Consider the following 18141-nt stretch of genomic DNA (forward strand, 5'->3'; position numbering starts at 1 on the left):
AGGGATGGTGATCTATACAAACCTAGTATCCTTCCTGACATGGTCATTTTAGAGAGGAGCCAGGAAGAACAGAGGTCTGCCTATCCTATTTGGTAATTTGCTGCCATCTCAAAATACTTGATTATAGGGTCCTGTTGCATCCTTTTTGGCCCTCCTAAATTAAGCACTTGGTTAAAAAATATTTTAACTTCAATTAGTAGGACAACAACAGAAACAACAAAAAACACTAGAACATGCTGGTAATTTTAAGTCAGAATTTATATTTCAAATAAAAAGTCATAGCAACAAATTTTTACAAAATTTGGAAACACCTTAAGATAACGTTACATGCTTCATTTACTTAGAAAAAGTTACATAATCCAAATAGCTGTCATTTATAAACATGAGTTTCTTTTTTTTTTCAGCAAAAGAAAACTCATGTGAAATATGTGACAGGAAACCAGGGAGACACAATGATGCAGGGACAACTTATCAGCTCCCTGAGTGAGGAAGTTTGGAGCCTGGCCTCCCGGGCTGGGGGCTGTGCTGCTTCTCCTCTCTGGCCTTCAGTTTCCCCATGCATCAAGGGAAGACTGGATTTCTAAAGTCCTGTGTATCATGGTCCTTTCATTTCAGAGAACAGGCGATAATTATAACAATATCATTTTCCTTTGATCAGAAACTTGAACAAAAAATAACGTGCTCAAAAATTCTACTACAAAGGGTACTATGGTTTTTATTGTGACTCTCACTGTGTTTGAAAGTTTCCATCTCAAAAGTTTCTGATTTGGTTCACTTTCTTGGAGATCCCTGCCTTGGGGACATCCTCCACACACAGCAGTACACGTGAAGAAATTAGCAGTCCTTTTCCTGAAGCCGTGGCCTATGATTCTGCCTTTATTACAGACTGTGCTGTGCTCAGGCTCAAATCATGGTCTGATTAGAGTGCCCAGCTGACTGATTTACGATTTGTTCCTTACATTTCACTGTTTATCATATTAAGTTGTATTTTAGTATGTTCTTACAGAATTTCTTCAATGTATCGGTTTGATCAATAGTTTGAGGTTTTTACCTAACAGTATATCAGGTATTTTGCTGGTATGTGAGGCTCAAGAGATTGTATGAGGACAAACAATAAGATACATCTGCTGGTGGATGAGCTGCCTTTCAGTACCTTATAGACCTAACTTTGTCTCCCTCTATTAAAGTTGCAGTTAGTCTTAAAAGAGTCAGCTTAGTTTGCTCACACTTTCAAGTAAAATATTTAGTTTCTTTTTCAATATTAAGCATGATTTTTAAAGATATGCTTCGGACAAACACCACAAAACCATGCGCTCAAACAAATGATCTAAAAATACAGCTGATTTATCTCCAGATACCAATTCTAAAATCAAGGTTTCAAACCTCTGACCATACACATGAATCCCTAAATTCTAGGATATATTATTCCACGTAATCATTTCCATAGTTCGACAAAAACTAGAATTAATACTCTTAAATGAGAGCATATCAATATCACTGAAATTCATTACTATGTTTAACTTTTTTCTAATTACTTGAAAATTCATAGGATAGCATCACTAAAACTTGCTAATTATGAGAGCTATTAATTTACAATTATTTCCTCTCATAATGATTGTACTGTTATTCATTTCTTTATTCCTAATTAAATTCAATTTCGACTACCTGATTTTGAGTTTGAGGTAGCTTCATAGTAGTTCTATTGCTATGAAAGTGGCATGTTTCAAAGTTCCACCTGAAGTAGTAGATTAGGTTTAAATGAGGGAAAATTCAATACCAGTTACATCATTTCCTCATTTGGCATACAAACTAAAAAAAAAAAATCATCCATTTCATTAGTGATAAAAATACAGTTCTTTTGTGAGCATAGACACAATACATGGAATCTGTTTCTTTGCATGAAAAGTAGAGTCAAAGGAAAATGACTCAAATTCTGTTGCTACCTTTCGGTTAACTCGAGTAAGAATGTGCATAAGCTCAAGCTTGTCAGCGTGCAGTTTCAGCATAGCACAAAGTGACTGGATGAACCAGGATCCATCCTTGGAATTTCGCCAGGAATAGTAACCTACAAGGCAAAATATAACCAAAACCATGGATATCTGACTTTATAAATTATTAGAGTATCATAAAGGTAAAACAAGCATAAACTTCCACGGGTATTATTATCCATAAAAGGGAAAAAAATAAATAAATGACACTTTCGGTTTCAGGGGAAATTATGCTGGAGGGAGGAGGTAGGCGGGGGTGGCGGGGTGTGAGGCGGGGAACGTGTTGTGCATACACCTCTGCTTTTGGTAAGGAAAAAAAAAAAGTTGTGGCCTAACTTCACCATTGAATTATTGAGAGTTCTACTTCTTGGGATTCCCTTCCCATGGGGAAGAACAGATAAACACACAGAAGAAGCAAAAGCAAAGATATAAAAAAGGACTATTATAAGTAGCATGATGTTACAATCAGATTATTGGCTTATCCAAGAAATAAATTGCATGTATGCATATACATTTAAGTGTCCTAAATTTGTCTACATGGCATCTGAATAAAGCATAATAAACACATGACAGAATATTTTAAAAAGTGAAAGTGTATTTATTGTACTTTTTTCAGATTAGCTATGAATCCATTGCTTTTAATTTATAAGTACTTTACCTGGAAAGATGCCTGAGTTAAAAAGAAATCATATTAAGCATATTTGAAAATATAACACTGTTTAAAAATACATTTATCCTGTGTTTCCAAACTTTGTGACATTCTGAGTTAGTCGTATAATGATCAATATTTATATGATGACATGTGCAACACAACCACATATATCATTTTTTATTTTCTTTTCCCTCATTCCACTTCTCCCTCTAATGTACTATTAATATTTACCTTTTATTTTCTATCTTCCAAAGAATTCCTGCAAAACATACCTCTCCCCTATTCAAGAAGTGGATGTAGCTCTGAGTTGGTTTATATTACAATAAAGTATCCTATCTTGTATTAAGTTAATGAATGACACTGTGTAAGTATGCTTTCTTATATATGCCCATTTTCTAGCCAAACTTGGCTAAAAACAACTTTTTTGAGACCTCTCTGTGGTTAACGTACCCTAAAATACCAACAATTAGCTATTTTTTATGGATATCAAAATATTGACAGTCTTTGGAACATACCCTCCATTGTCTAAAATGTACACATAACATTATTTGTAACTTTCTTACCAGGTGCTGTAGAGTACGCATACAGGAAGTCTGCTTCAACTGGTATTTTCTGACACGTGATGTCATCTTCAACACCACTGTCAGTCTCAATACCACAGTCCAGCTCTGAACCTCGGCAGGCCTGGAGGTTAGAAAATAAACGCTTATTCAAAAAAAATGTGTGTACACACCTAATTGATTTCTAAGAGATGCAAAGGCTATGTAAAAATTGATGTTAATTATGCAGGAACTTTTTGATACATCTGAAATTAGAATTTATTCTATATCTCCTTAGTGGTGGTTTAAATGAATGAAAAAGTAACGATAGTTCAGTAGCTGCAGGGAAAAAAATTAATCCTTTGAATAGTCCACAATCAAGTAAATTAATCCCCAATACATCTTCAGTAACCAAGTTGCTCAGTTATATATTACCTGAATAATGAAAAGTTTGGGTTTTCCAGTTAGACTTCTACAATAATCTCCTCTGAAAAAACTTGTTAATTTTCTCAGGTCAACAGGCCCATTTGTTCCAAAAATGATTCCTTCATCACCGTGGCTTAGAATCACACAAATAAAACTGCTCCTTTTGCTATGATCTTCTTTAGAAACTGGAAAAAGTTTACAAATAAGAAAAAACAAACAAAAACAATGCAACTTTATTCAACAATCTCATATATAATGTATGGGAATAAGATGAAGAAACTTGAGAACAGAACTAAGAGCAACATACCTCAAAGCATTTTAAAAGTTGGCATGAATAACTTCTATTTTACTTATATAAAATATAGAGAAGATTTTATTTACAGTAAAGTTCCACAATTCTTAGGCTTTACTATTATATGTATAATTATGACTAGACCTTGGGCAATAAAATTGTCCTCAGATAAAATTGGACAATGAAGGTCATTCTTTTAATTATTTCTTACCACTGCACATCAATTCCACAATTTCTTCGCGTGTAAGATCATTGTTATTCCTGACTTCATAATTCAAGCGTGTGAATGTTTCCCTGAGGTTTGCTGCATCTACATCTGTACCAGACCGAGATGCCATTCCTTGGAACAGAAAGAATTATTATTAACTGCATTTTTTAAAAAAAGATTAACTGCTCTAAAATGAAATGACCTATTCAATGATTTACACGATCCACAATAAATCTTCCTTTCAAATGCTAAGAAAATTCAATTATTCTTATCATGGTGACACAAAGTCTTTTTAATTTCTTAGCATGTAAGATATTTCATAATGTAAGCTCTATCAATGTATCATAATGTAAGCAGATGCCAATGTGTTTTAGTCACAAGGATATATTTCACAGCTGCTTAGACAGTAAAAAACAGAAACTTAAATGCCTAAAGAGGGATTCATTTATGATGGAATACTATTTGCCACAAAAATTTTTATAGACAAACTTTTGCCATGAGAATTTTTTTTTTTTAATTTTTATAAGTTTTTGAGCTAAATTGATGACTTATGCCAAGGAGCAAGATCTCAAATGTTCCCTGGGAAATGGTCATTAAAAAAAAAAAGACTAGACAACAATAGGATCCTATTTTTTTTAAAAAAATTTTTATATATATATATATACATATATATATATATAATGATATATCTCACACATTCAGAACTGTCTCTTTGATTTTAAGTTCCCAACAATTTTAAGATATATGACTACTTTCATAATATCTTTTCAAGGAAAAAAAAACCCCCAGAAACCACTACCACATTAATATTGTTCATTAGGCATTCTGCTATGGTAATCTCCTTTAATCCTTCCAACCACTATGAGAGTTATTATGACTAGCTTTATTTGTATAGATGTAGGACATGGAGCACATAGGAATTCGAGAACTTGTCCTAAGTAACGGAGCTAGTGTTAGACCTCTATCCAGGGGTCCGGGGCTTTCATTGCTCCTTTACAGTACCTTCCACATACATGTACAGATTGTATGAGGCACTCAGATTTAAAAATGCTAAAGTGCTGTGGGGAACGCGCTTTAGAATTGAGTAAATTTAAGATCTATAAATAGAAAAAGGAATACGTGTCTATATCTCAAAAATATTAATTATTTCTGAGTGGTATGATTATGAGTGATTTTAATTTTTCTTTGGCTAATATGTACTTTCTAAAATTTCTATTAAAGGCATATATTATTTTTATAAACTTAAAATGAGCTCATCAATGTTTTATCATTGGAAAGGCTGAGGACACCATGCAACTGTGTGACAAGGTGACTGAATTCTGGCCCTGGTTTGTGAGCACTTAGTAGGATAGAAAACGCCAGACAGTCAGAGATCATTGTGAGAACCTGACCTTCAAATTTCAGACAGAAAAGGAGCTAAAGTCATACTACTGGTCTAAGTATTTTTTAGGGGAATAGTGGAATGACAATGCTTAATGGCTGAAGGTGGTATGTAAATTTATAGCCAATAAAAGCAATAAAAATGGTGCCAATCAGATTTAGACATCCATTTTTGACTATTCTTCCTCACTCCTATTATTACTCTCACACCAAATCCTGCTTATCACTCCCAGTGTAATTTGGCTTTCTTTCCATTTTCACCACCAGCATCCTAAATTGGATCTGCTGCGCTTCTAGTTTCTTTAAAAATTAGTTCAAATTTGGTTAATATGCCAATTAAAAGAATTACTATGGCATCAATTCGAAGATGAAAAAATGGAGAGATAGCCAAAATGTTCACTCTTAGGGTAATTTATGCAAATTAAACGAACAGTATATTTAGGGAATGGATTATATAATCATTAAAATAACATGAAAATTATACGGCAACTCGAAAAAATGCTTATATGAAGTGGAACAAATAGGATACAATGTTCTTATACATTATGAATAAAATTAATCTTTGAAAGAAACTGTCAAGGAAAAAATATCAAGCCATACATCAAGATGCTAATTAACTTCTTAGGATTGTGAGAAATTTCATTTTTTATTGTCTCTAAAAAAATTCTGAAATGTATTATTAGATTCAAATCATACACAGTAGAGAGATTGAGTAGGGGATCTGGTGATCAGGCTAAGGTGAACCTAAGAGAGGAGTTCCAATAAAGTGGTAGGGGTAAAAAACAGGGAAAACAGGTTCAAGGGGGATGGAAGGAAGTGAAGATGGCAAGCTTAAAGTACATGTTTGCAAAATTTAGGGAAGAAGACCAAAATCAGATCAAAGCTTAAGAGGAAGTAGGCTAAAAGAAAGATCTCTTTGAGACGGGGAATCTGTCATCTTTGTAGGGAAGAGGAAAAAATCAATAGCCCACAGGAAGTGAAGCAGGAAAGAGGGGGATTCAGAACTCAGCTGAGGGTCAGGCACACCAACGCTGAGGCCAGCTCTGCTACTAAATCATCTGTGGGACGCTGTGCATTTACCCTTTCAGTTTTTAAAGAATGGTTCCTTCCCAGAGTTGTTGTAAAAAATAAATGAGAAAATACCTGTGAGGTACCCTATAGCTCCCGGAAAGATTTTAACTATTTGTTAAGATCTTTTCATTAGCATGAAAGAGGGAGCAGGAGGTTAAAGAAGCAAAGGTTATAAGAGAAGTCAGGGTGGAAGAGGCCGACATGCAGAGAGCAGGCTAGCTGTTGGAAGAGGAAGAGATTCTGATAATGGGTAGAAGATTAAGAGTTCATGTTGTCTTGTAGAACCTGTAGGGTCCTGCTCTAGCTCTACTTCATGGATAGTCTGTGTCACAGTTTAATAACAACTATACTGTTTTTTATATTACACCAAATATACATGGCACGAATATTTGAAAAGAGTTAAAAATCATTTTAATGATACATACCAGTACTTTTATGAAAGTTCTTATTATTGATTATTATACATAAACCCATTTCAGGATAATCCATTTTGTAACTATTGTCCAAGGATATTCCAGAGTCCATTGATTTGCTTCCATGTAAAATCTTTCTGTTTGGAAATTAAATGATAGTTTACAATGGTAAAAATGACCAATGCAACTTTGTAACACATAAGAACAGCTAACATTTGTTGAATGAAATGGGCCAGACTGTGTGTGACAGGCTTTTTTTCCTCACTTAAATTTCACAAAAACCCATTTCATAGATGAGGAAAGGACCACCATGAGGATAAGCAATGTGCTGACGGTCATGAGGGTACTGTGTCAGAGCCAAGGCTGCAGCATCTGTTGAACTTCAGAATTCAGGTTTTTAACCTCTATATATTGTTTTCCTTTACATTTTATAAAAATTTCATCAACACTTTACACCTTAGAAATTTCTTGCAGCTTTGTGAAATATTTTATCCTTGAAGATAACAGTAAGATCTTAAAAATTACCCTGAAATGAAACGAAACCAAAAAAGAGCAAATACGACTCAAAGCATAGTATTTATTCAAAAATTCCTAAATTGTTCCTGAAAACCTGAGCTGAACGAAGTAATAATTTACTAAAACATAAAATCTCTATTGTAAATAACTGAAAACAATTGTCCGAAGGTCATTTATCCAGAAACCTCTGTTACTTAGACCAGGGTCAGCAAACTGTTTCTCAAAAGGGCCAAATATTAAGTATTTCAGGTTTGCAAGCTATATAGTATCTGTAGCATACTGCCTTCTGCTTGTGAAAGTAGCCCAGGACAATATTTAAACTGAACAGGTGTGCTTATGTTTCAATAAAACGTAACCAAAACCGACTGCAAGTCTGATGCCTGATCCACCAAGAATCAGGAAACAACAGGTCTCGGAACAAACACTGATACCTAAAGTCCATGTACCAATGCGCTTTACCTAAGAGTTATTTCATATTATGCACAATTCTAAAAAAAAAATTGTTGGAAAAAGATTAAAACAGTAGATTATAAATTAAAGCAGTCAAGGTTAGAAACAAACTATTACATTTAGCTAGAAGTGAAGATCCCCACATTTTACAGATGAGAAAATTAAATCTCTGAAAATTGAGCGACTTCTTGAAGGTCATACAGATAATGGATCACAAAACTGTAATTAATTCTCTACCACTTCCTACTGCCTTCTTAGCAAGTGGGTACTCCTCTACCAGCAATAAGATAGCTAGGATGATAGGAGGGCACGCCTGATACAGAACAGATTCCAAAAGCATAGGAACATGATAACATCACAGGATCAAAACGGACTTAAATCTGTTTTGGGCTCCCATACGATTTGTTATTAAATTATGTTCTGTATGATATGAAAAGATAGGAAAATATGTAGATCACTTCAAATGGGTTTAGAAAAAACAAACTAAAAACCTCTAAAATGAGATCGCATTTCAAACGCTTAATTTCTAGGAAAATTCCTTTGCTAAACAAACATAGCTAAATCCTTATTGGTAACCTGTTAATAGTACTGCTGTAATACTATTGTTTAGTACTTGAATTAGTTTGTAATTCCCTGAATGGTCGAAAATACTAGGTCTCAGAAATAAACTTGTAGAATTAAAAATATCACAAGAGATCCCAAATGAATTAAGAATGTTTAAGTTTTATCTTTTTCCCTTCTCCATTTGTTGGTTATTAGAAGCATTAATAAGCAGAATATTCCAAAAAGACTGAGAAAAATAAAAGGTAAAAGATAATCTATAACCAGGCAATTCTTTCCTAGATTGAGAAATGACATTTCATTTCGGTCTTAAAACTCATGAACAGGAGGCCAAAAAAACCCCCAAACACAAAACCTCTCAAACTGCAGAGTGATTTGGGAAGGTACAGAAGCACCGAGACTTTCGAGTTCTGGCTCTCCTATGGTTCTGGCTCTCCTAGTCTTTCCCTCAATCCTCCCCACAGTTCAGTGAAAGTTTTATGTTAAAAGGGAGATTCAGAGAGGATATGCTAACATGTGTAAAGCCACACAGCTATTGTGGTGGCAAGTCAACAGGGTTTCTCTCTCTCGAAAGCCCATATTCTTTCTGCTTCCCCACTCCTCAATGTTTGCTGTTGTATCACTCCCATCTTTCTCTGATTCTACAGGAATCCATTTAAATACTCACGTTTCTGAATTTTTAATGGATTTTGAATCCACTGAGTTTTTAATGTTCTCCATGGATGCTTTTATTAACTAGAATGTAAAGAAAACAGAAGTTAATCAAAATCAATCATTTTAAGATCACTGAATTATATTAATTATTCTAAAGATTATTTCTCCAAATTAAAACATTATAGAGACATTTTCACATCAGCGCTACCACTCCTCCCCTAGCTTCACCTCTACTGTTACAAGTTTCGGGGAGTAAAATCTGAAGATAATCCTTTGTAAAGGTATGTGTAATGTAGTTCATTTCTCTCTCTCTCAATCTCTTTTTTAACTGAGGAAGAATAATTCCAGATTGATAATAAGGTGACAGGGCTATGGAGAAAATAACATAGGGTAAGAGACTAGGGGTGTGAGCTACTTTGGCTATGGTGGTTGGGGAAGCCATCTCTGAGGTGACATATTGAGATCTAAACAACATGAAGGCTACCAATAGGGTCTGTCTTTGTTGGGGGAAGGACCAGCTAGAGTCTGGTGCATTCACCCTAGAGCAGAAAAAAGACCAGTTCGGTTAGTGCATGGTAAAGGGAAGGAGTGAAGGGAGATAAGTAGGAAAGGCAAGATCACCTTAGGAGCCAAGAGAAGCATTGACTATCTTAATTGCAAGGAGAAACCACTGGAGTATTTTAAGCAGAAGAGAGACAGCATGCTTTAAAAAGATCGCTCTGGCAGCTGAGTGGAGAATCAATTGTAGAAGGTTAGAGTGAAAGCGCATAGGCCAACAAAAAAGCCTTCTGGAATAGTTCTGGAAAATCATCATGATAGTTTGAACTACAGCTGAGCAGTGGATACAGGTGGATAAGAAGCTGGAACTCAGGAATAAATCAGGGCTGGAGATATACTGGGGCACTTTGGTATTTAGAGGGTTACTAGAGGAAGTAGGGCCAGCAAGAGACTAAAGAGAGGTGAGTCAAAGGAAGGTAAAATCAGTTGAATATGGTGTACCAAAGCATGCAGAAGTCTTTCGAGGAACGTCTGACCGTTTCAAATCTTGCTAAGAGGACGGTGCAGAATACTAGTAGGTCTGGATCATCCTCTTAGCAATTCAGGTGAGAAAACCACTGGCTTGAGGTCATGGGTATTGTGGAGATTGTCAGGAGAAACTGTCTAAGACTTGGAAATGGGCAAAAGAAATTAATGGATATAATTTTACTGTGGTGTTGGGTGTTGTTTAGAGGAATCTCAGGGATTATTTGATTTTATAGGGTGTCCTCTTTGATTGACCTTCTACTGACTAGGCTATTTTACAACACTGTAGGAAGTTAAGCCATAGCAAACAGCCATGCAAATGATTCTTGCCTATAGCAATGAAAATGAGTTTTGTCTTATGATATAGAAAAGATTTCCAAACTGTAGAAAAGATGACCCTCTCAAATTACATTTTATTGACCTACAGGATATTAACCAGTTTTACTTCTATTAGCAAATTCATTTCATTATACCCAATGGTCTATATGTTTGTTCTTCAAATTCTCCTTTGAACTGGTCTTACCACCTTACTGGTTCTATTAATTAACTGAATAAAATATTTGGCATTTCTTTATATTTACACAACAGCCCATTTTTACACTTGAAAGAGACAATGAAAATGAGAAAAGACAACAAAAGTAAGTAAAGAGTTTTGCTGTGAAGGGGAATGGAGAAATGGGGTAGTATCTAGAGGGGGCAAGCAATAGAGGAAATTTCTTGTTTTGTTTGGTTTTAAAGATGGGTCATATAAGGCATGTTTTTATGCTGATGAGAATGATCCATGGAAAACGAGAAGTTAATAAGTCAAAGGAGAGAATGAGCAATGTTCTTGAAGGGATGCCTCACATTTGGAGACGCATTAGTCTCAGATAAGAACAAGTGAGAGTTCACCCACTGTAGTGGGCAGAAGACAAACTATTTGGCACAATATATGAAGGCTGGTGGAAGGAGAATACTTCTCACACAATTGCACCCATTTTCTCTGTATTTAGAAGATAAACTATGAGACAAGAATCTCCAAATGACTTGTCTCTTCTTTCACGTGTACTTACCCATGTATTTTACCAATACCAAAAACTAATCATGCACAATGCTAGCAAAGGTGTATGAGAGAGGCATTGCCATATACTACTGGAAAAGACATAAATTGGTATTATCATTTGAGAACATTTTGACAATATAACCTCCCGCCCCTCAACAAATGCCTTGAAGTTTCTTAGTAAAATTACACGTCTAACAGTGCAGCCTAAGGAAATAATCCCAAGGATTAGGGAGAGACAGATGAGAAAAGGATACGCATTATTCATCAAACACTGAGAATCTGAGTAGAGAAAACAGTTATGACCTATCTGTATACTGGTTAATACAACTATAAAACTTTTTAAAAGAACTTATCAATAACATGGAAAATGCTTATAAGACTAAGTAAAAATAGGCTCTAAAACTATATAAAATACAATCTCAATTTAAATAAAAAGACCAAAAGTAATTATATAGCATCTTTACATATTACTCTATTTAATAACAGTGGCATCTCTAGGTGCTGGAACTACTGAGAACTTATTCACTCCTTAATATTTTTCCTTATTTTCTAAATTTTCTGTAACATCTACATTGTTTTTAAAGTTAGAAAATAGTAACCGAAATTATTTTATAAAGTCATATTTATCAACAGTGGCAGACTGCATCAACCAGGATTGTGCTGGCCCATTTCAAGTCCCAGCCCTGTTTCAAAACTAACAAAAATAGTGGTAACTCCACCACTCTGAAAGCAGCAAAAGTTCCTTCACTGCTCTGTACCATGTTCCAGTCTATCTGCCTTTCTTTTTTCTTTCATACATACAATAAACATGTGTTAGGTACAGGAAAATCTCAAACTTCCTTGAACCATAAATATCACAGAGACCAATTGCCCCTCTGCGCGCCAATTTTAAGTTAGCAGGCCATAAGTCAAAATAATTATCCATCCACGGTTGAAAACAAAGTCGTGGTTAATTAGATTAATTGAGAGAACAGTACAGGGTGGCTAACAATTCTGGAAACATAGGCAAATACATAATAAGTGGTTTGTTGATGTTATATTACAATCCATGAGAAAATAATATTATCTATGTTACAAGACTTTATGGCCAGCCTGTAGAAACTAGGGAGTGAAAAACACAGTGGGAAAGAAGAATAAATAAAGAAAATTTCTGAAGCTGAACCTGGAGCTCCTGCTGGTGTCTTTTTTGGTGCCAGGATTTGTCTCGAATTGGCCCTTTGAATGGGTTTGCCAAATGTAGGTTACATACTATGTGTTCAAAACCTTGAAATGCTGATAGGTTCCCACCAACGATGAAGGCCCGAAAGATCTGTTATAGTGCAGTGATTCTTAGACTAATACAAACTTCTAACAACCTTTTATCTTATGCCAACAATAAAGTTGTGGGATGAAACAATTCTATCCTTATGTGACTGGTAATGGAAGGTTTGGATCTAAATAGTGACCAGCTTTCCAGAGTTTTAAGGACTATTTGGCTTCTCGGCTCATACTAAGATGTTTTCATCTAAATATTAGGTGATTTTTAAGTAGTCATTTTCTCTTCATACGTTTAATCGATTTTCTTTAACCAAATAACTCGCAATAGTTAAAAAGTTTCAGATAGGTCAGCCTTTATACAAGTAACTGTAATTTAATAATTTCTGATATCAGACATGAGATAGACATTTTTGTTTCAGTAAGTAATGTTAGTGGTTGAAATTTTTTTAATAACCGATTCTTTTAGAATAGGATTTAAAACAGTGTCTTATTTGATAAGGATTTCTCAGGAACAAGTACGATAATGTATTCTGTTCTCTTCATTATTAGTATCTGAATACTATATGTTGCAACAGTATCAGTTGAATGTCATATGCTATTAAAAATTTATATAATGGTAATGAAATCCTCATTGCAGCAGACATGTGCACATTTGCTGTCACCATCTGCTTTCCCACATGAAAACATCAACTCCACACTCTTGGGAGCAGAGCTTTGGTTCTTGCAGAACTTGGTGTTTGACTTGGCATTACCTCACCTCCATTAGCTAACGCCTGGCTGCATATGAGTTGCTCTGGGGATGGTGATCTCATCTTAGACGAATAAAAAATCATCCCCCAAGGGAAATAATTAATGCCTTAAATGATAACAGGAATTTAAGTTTTTAGAACATTTTCATTGGACAAAACATAGATAGAAAAATAATAACAGGGGTTTAAAAAATATTTCCTGACACAGCAATGACAACACTGTTTCTTACTGTACTAATGTAATTATTTCCATCAATACAGGATGTTGATGATAATAAGTTAAATTTCTGAACATATATTAGGTCCCAGAGAAGTTCTAAAAGACCACATGAAATAGACATCAACATGGAACCTGGGTCTTAGAATTGTCTCTAGTTCCTAGATCCTTTAATATTCACCCCTGAAGCCACAACAGGCAGCTCTTCAAAAGTTAATGCAATAAAGAATAAAGCAAAATAAATCATCTACAGAGTTAAAGCAGAAGAATTTAACTTAAAACTAAAATTTCAATATGAAATTATAAAGTATTAAAATTTTAAAAGTTATTAAAAATGAATAGTTTGAAAACGTTCTAATGGTAGAGATTTCAAAATGAGATATTAAATTAGTATAAGCAGTTTCAGATTCCTACTCAGCTAACCTGTCACCTGTCAGTAGGCTGTTCATGGTGCCTGGTCTCTATTAAATGGGTTTTAAATCTCAAAACTGAGACATAAGAACCAACACTGCTCACTTTTGAATCACCTCTATAATAGGAATATTTTAAACAATATATATTATGAGAAGAGATTTAACAAAAAGGATAGCCCTCCCCCCCCAAAAAAGGCCAAAGAATCACAACACCATATGTGACTTGAGTGTTGTGTACAAAGTGTTGTATAACACCAGTTCTTCTTACTGCTGGCTCATACAGGCAAGACTCAGCTAAAAGGTACCTTTATGTATGCGGGTATATATTATTTATGTATTTCTGGTTAGTCTTTCTAACCATGCTCTGAGGCATAAATGATCTCCACTTTATAGTTCAGTTGACTGAGGCTTAGAGCAGTTAAGTAACTTTTATATGGCAGAGCTAGGATTCAAACCAGGATCTGCCTGCCTTGAGAAGGCAGACTCCCACTCTTCCAAACAGCTTAGTACCACAGAGAAGGGGTAACACTATCGATAATTTCAAGGAAGGAAACAAAAATCCATAACCTAGAAGTTCTAATCAAGATGAGACAAAGAGCATAAATAACATGATAGAAACTGACTTCAGAGACATGGAAATAGTATAAAGTGAGCTTACTCTAATTGATGAAGAAAACAGAAATGATGGTGGTGGTGTTTCTGATGCCACTGAGCAATTTACTTCTACAAGTAAAATAACCGATTCATGCTAAACATTCTGTATAAGTCATGAAGACATGTGTTCTATATCTAACTCTATTTACCTCTACAGGAAAAGTAAAGCCTTTCCAGTTTGACTTCCAGGGAAACTACATCTCTGCCAAAGATTTTCAAAACATCAAAACTGTATTTATTACCTATTAGAGAGGACAAAGTCTCAAGAGCAGTCACATTTCCAGATTTAGTGAGTGAAACAGAAAGAACAGACTTTTCACAATATTTTGGATAAGATTTCAGCTGTAATGTGCTAGAGGTTTTATTGATATCATTTCCCATTTAGTTTCTGAAGTTCTTTGGGGACTTATATGAATCACCAAAACCAGATATTGTCATTGGGCTTGGAAAAGTTGATCTTTTAGTATTTATTTTGTAATTAAGTAGAAAACACACTACCTGCAAGTAAAATTAAATATAAAAAATTCAGTTGTGCCATACAAACAAAAACAAGAAAGACAGACTGGAGAGCTCTCCACTATTCGAAGCCATAAGCCAGAAAGAACAGAGTACTTATTATGTGCAAGGTATCTTGTCTTCCCTTCACCTGAGGTCCTAAGATGTTATCTTCGGAGAGAGAAAAGGAGAAATGGGAAAGTCCCTGCAGACCTAAATATTTTGTATGAAATACATGTGAAGGATCTCGGATATCTTTCATAAAAATTTCAGGTAACCTATTCCTCCACCATAATAATTTACTGAACACCAACTATGTGTAGAATACTGTAGTTAACCTTGAGTGTATGAATTAATGGAAGAGACAAAGTCCCCATTCCTATGTGGGACTTATACCAATGCTCACTGGTATTCAAAAGTGGTTCAACAAGGCCAGACAGGGTTAAGTTCATATCAGATAAGGTTATCTTATTCTATCCTAATTCAGAAGCTCTGTTAGTAACTTGAAGGCAAGAATAAGATAGGCAGAGAAATAACAACATTACAGTGATTTACAAAGCACTGTCATAGACATTATCTCCTATGAGCTGGTAAATATAGGCTGTGCTGACTTAACTTATTCCCCTCCATTACATTTGTATTTATTAAGTGTATACAAAACAGTAACTAACAGTCTAAGAATCTTTTTCTAAGCCCAAACACCAGTGCTTCCCATATTTGAGGTACCAGAATCCATTTAATGCCATTGATGAAAATAAAGACTGCTTTCTAGCATTAGAAGGGGGATAAAGCAGTAGAAGATTGTGTTAGGTTTGAAAGCAAAACAGTAAAGAAGCACTGTAAACGCCTGTATTAGATAAGGTGTCAGTCTTTCAAAATGGTAAGAGGCAAGACCTTTGCTCAGGATGGCAAAAGCAAATTTGATTTTATAGGCACAGAGTTTCATTTCTTTTTTTACTTGAACAGATTTTATTGCCAAACTGCAATAAATTGTTCATTCACTCATTAAAACACACTATAACTTCCAAAAGCCTTTTTTGCAAAAAAGCGAGGCAAAACCAAAGCTCAAAAATCAAGCTGTGATAGGAATGATTCAAGGTTTACATTTCATCCTCAGAGATCATGTACCTACAACATATTCCAACTGGCTGGGCATGTTTTGATACAGGCTGGTCTAACAACCTTGCTTAGCACTTCCTATTACCATCTCGCACATTCACACTTTTACATCAACTCCCTATTTCACTTCTACCATTGCTTTTTAATCCACATATTTTATTTATAAGTAATCCTAGAACAGGTTTATTTTTTCTGGATAGGACATATTCTTAAAAAGCATAATACTATAGTGTGGGCATTCACTTGTGACAGGCCCTGGATATGGGGAAAGACAATAAGGAACAAGATAAACATAGTCCCTCATTGAATTTGCTTACAAGCTAGTAGGAATAACAGTAAGTAAACAACTGCAAAGGATATGACTTTCCTTCTTAGTAAATGACAGATGTAAAAGGAATATATAAAAGGAAAACTGAACCTTGAAGTGTTTAGCAAGAAAAGAAACACAAGTAGGGGTTTTTGAGCAAATGTGATGTGATGGCAGGAGACAGGGAATGTGTTTCAGGCAGAGAACAGATATTAAGATCAGAATTGTTTTGCAGAAAGTGAAAAGGGGCACTCGAAAGATAAGGCAGGGAGGGAATCCAGGAGCCAACCTGTATTTGGCTTTGTTAGCCATGTTAAGGGACTGGGTTTATCATGTGGGCAAAAGAACAGCTTTCTAGATTTTTATTTCGTAAAGATCTCTCAGCCTGTGCTTTAAAGAATGGATTGGAGAGGGGCAGAAGATCTGGGATTATTGAAGCTAATGAGGCTGCTGTAGCCAAATGAGAGCCTAGCGGGGTTTAAATAAGCTATGGAGAGAAGTGGACAGATCTAGCGGATACTTAAGAGGTCAAGGGGTCTTGGTGGCTAACTGGGGAAGGAGCTGGGAGAGGTGGTTAAGAAAGTTGGTTCCTGGTTTCCTGACTGCGGTGCCACTTGAGAACGAAAGACAGCTGCATCAAGAGCCGACCCACTGAAAATAAGAGTAACAAGGGTGAGAAAGGCGCTCTTATTTAACATGGCCTGGGGGCATTTCAAAGCAGCTCCTACGTGACTTGGCCTTGGATACAAAGTTACAGGGATGAGATGGAAGGATTCTGAGAGGGCTTCAGGTCTGAAAAGGACTTGGAGTTTAATGCCTGAAATTACCTCTCTGGAAAACTGAGTCGCACAGTCAACCCGAGAAAACGTAAGCTCGAGAGAGAAGACAGCAGGAACCAAACCGTTGTCCAACAAAGAAAGGGAGGATCAACCGTGAGGAACAGCGCCTCCAGAATAGCACCAGGTTCGCCTCCAGTCCTCCGGGCGTTGTTTTCCGTCGCCGAGCCTCCGCTCCTCCCTTTCTGTCTCAAGTCTCATCCCCGCGGACCTGACCACACTCACTTCCCTGCATCCCGCTCCCGGGCCGACCTCCTACAGCCCGGCCTCATTCACCCCTCCCCACTAGGCTCCGCGACCCTGGTCCAGCCTCCTGCTACTCAGCCTCGGCCTCCCACCCGCCCACCACCCTATCCATCACGACCAGCCTCGACGCTCCTGGCTCGGCCTCCCGTCCCCCAGGCTGGACCTCTCCAGCCAGGTATCCGCATTCGGCCTCCACATCCCCGGCCCGGTCTCCCGCTTTCCGGCCTCAACGCTCCTGGTCTGGCCTCCTGATCATAGGACCGGTCTCCCGCCCTCCGGGCGCGGCAGCTCGGGACTCCACATCCCCGGCCCAGCCTCCCGCCCCGGGTCGGGTCTCTTGCTCCGCGGGCTTCAGTGCTCGGCCTAACACTCGCCGTCGTGGCAAAACAAAGGATCCGCCGTCGGGACTGTGCCCACCTCCTCCGTCAGCCCGGACTGGCTGCAGGCCCAGCAAAGTCCCTGGGGTGGGTGCGGGGCTTGGGAGGATGGAGGGATTGGGCCCAGGGCTGACGGCCCCGCGGCGAGAAGGAGCGACGGCAGCACTCACCGCACAGCACCCACACAGCGGACTCCCGACCGCCCCGCTCCGCGCCAGCTCGATCTCTGCGTGCTGCAAACCTGGACTCCGCCTGC

General features: G+C 36.8%; 1 protein-coding gene across 1 annotated transcript; it reads right to left on the reverse strand.

The window, feature by feature from the left end:
• Window positions 1-240: 240 nt before the first annotated feature.
• CASP3 (caspase 3) lies at window positions 241-18135 on the reverse strand. The gene is made up of 7 exons (XM_006916370.3): window positions 18056-18135; window positions 9164-9231; window positions 6982-7106; window positions 4109-4237; window positions 3615-3790; window positions 3204-3324; window positions 241-2065 (listed from the first exon to the last, which is right to left on the reverse strand). Exons 2-7 carry the CDS (start codon window positions 9214-9216, stop codon window positions 1836-1838), a joined length of 834 nt encoding a protein of 277 aa, XP_006916432.1. The 5' UTR covers window positions 9217-9231; window positions 18056-18135; the 3' UTR covers window positions 241-1835.
• Between the last annotated feature and the right edge of the window lie 6 nt (window positions 18136-18141).

This window comes from Pteropus alecto, unplaced genomic scaffold (genome assembly GCF_000325575.1).
Source record: "Pteropus alecto unplaced genomic scaffold, ASM32557v1 scaffold24, whole genome shotgun sequence".
Lineage (NCBI taxonomy): Eukaryota > Metazoa > Chordata > Mammalia > Chiroptera > Pteropodidae > Pteropus > Pteropus alecto.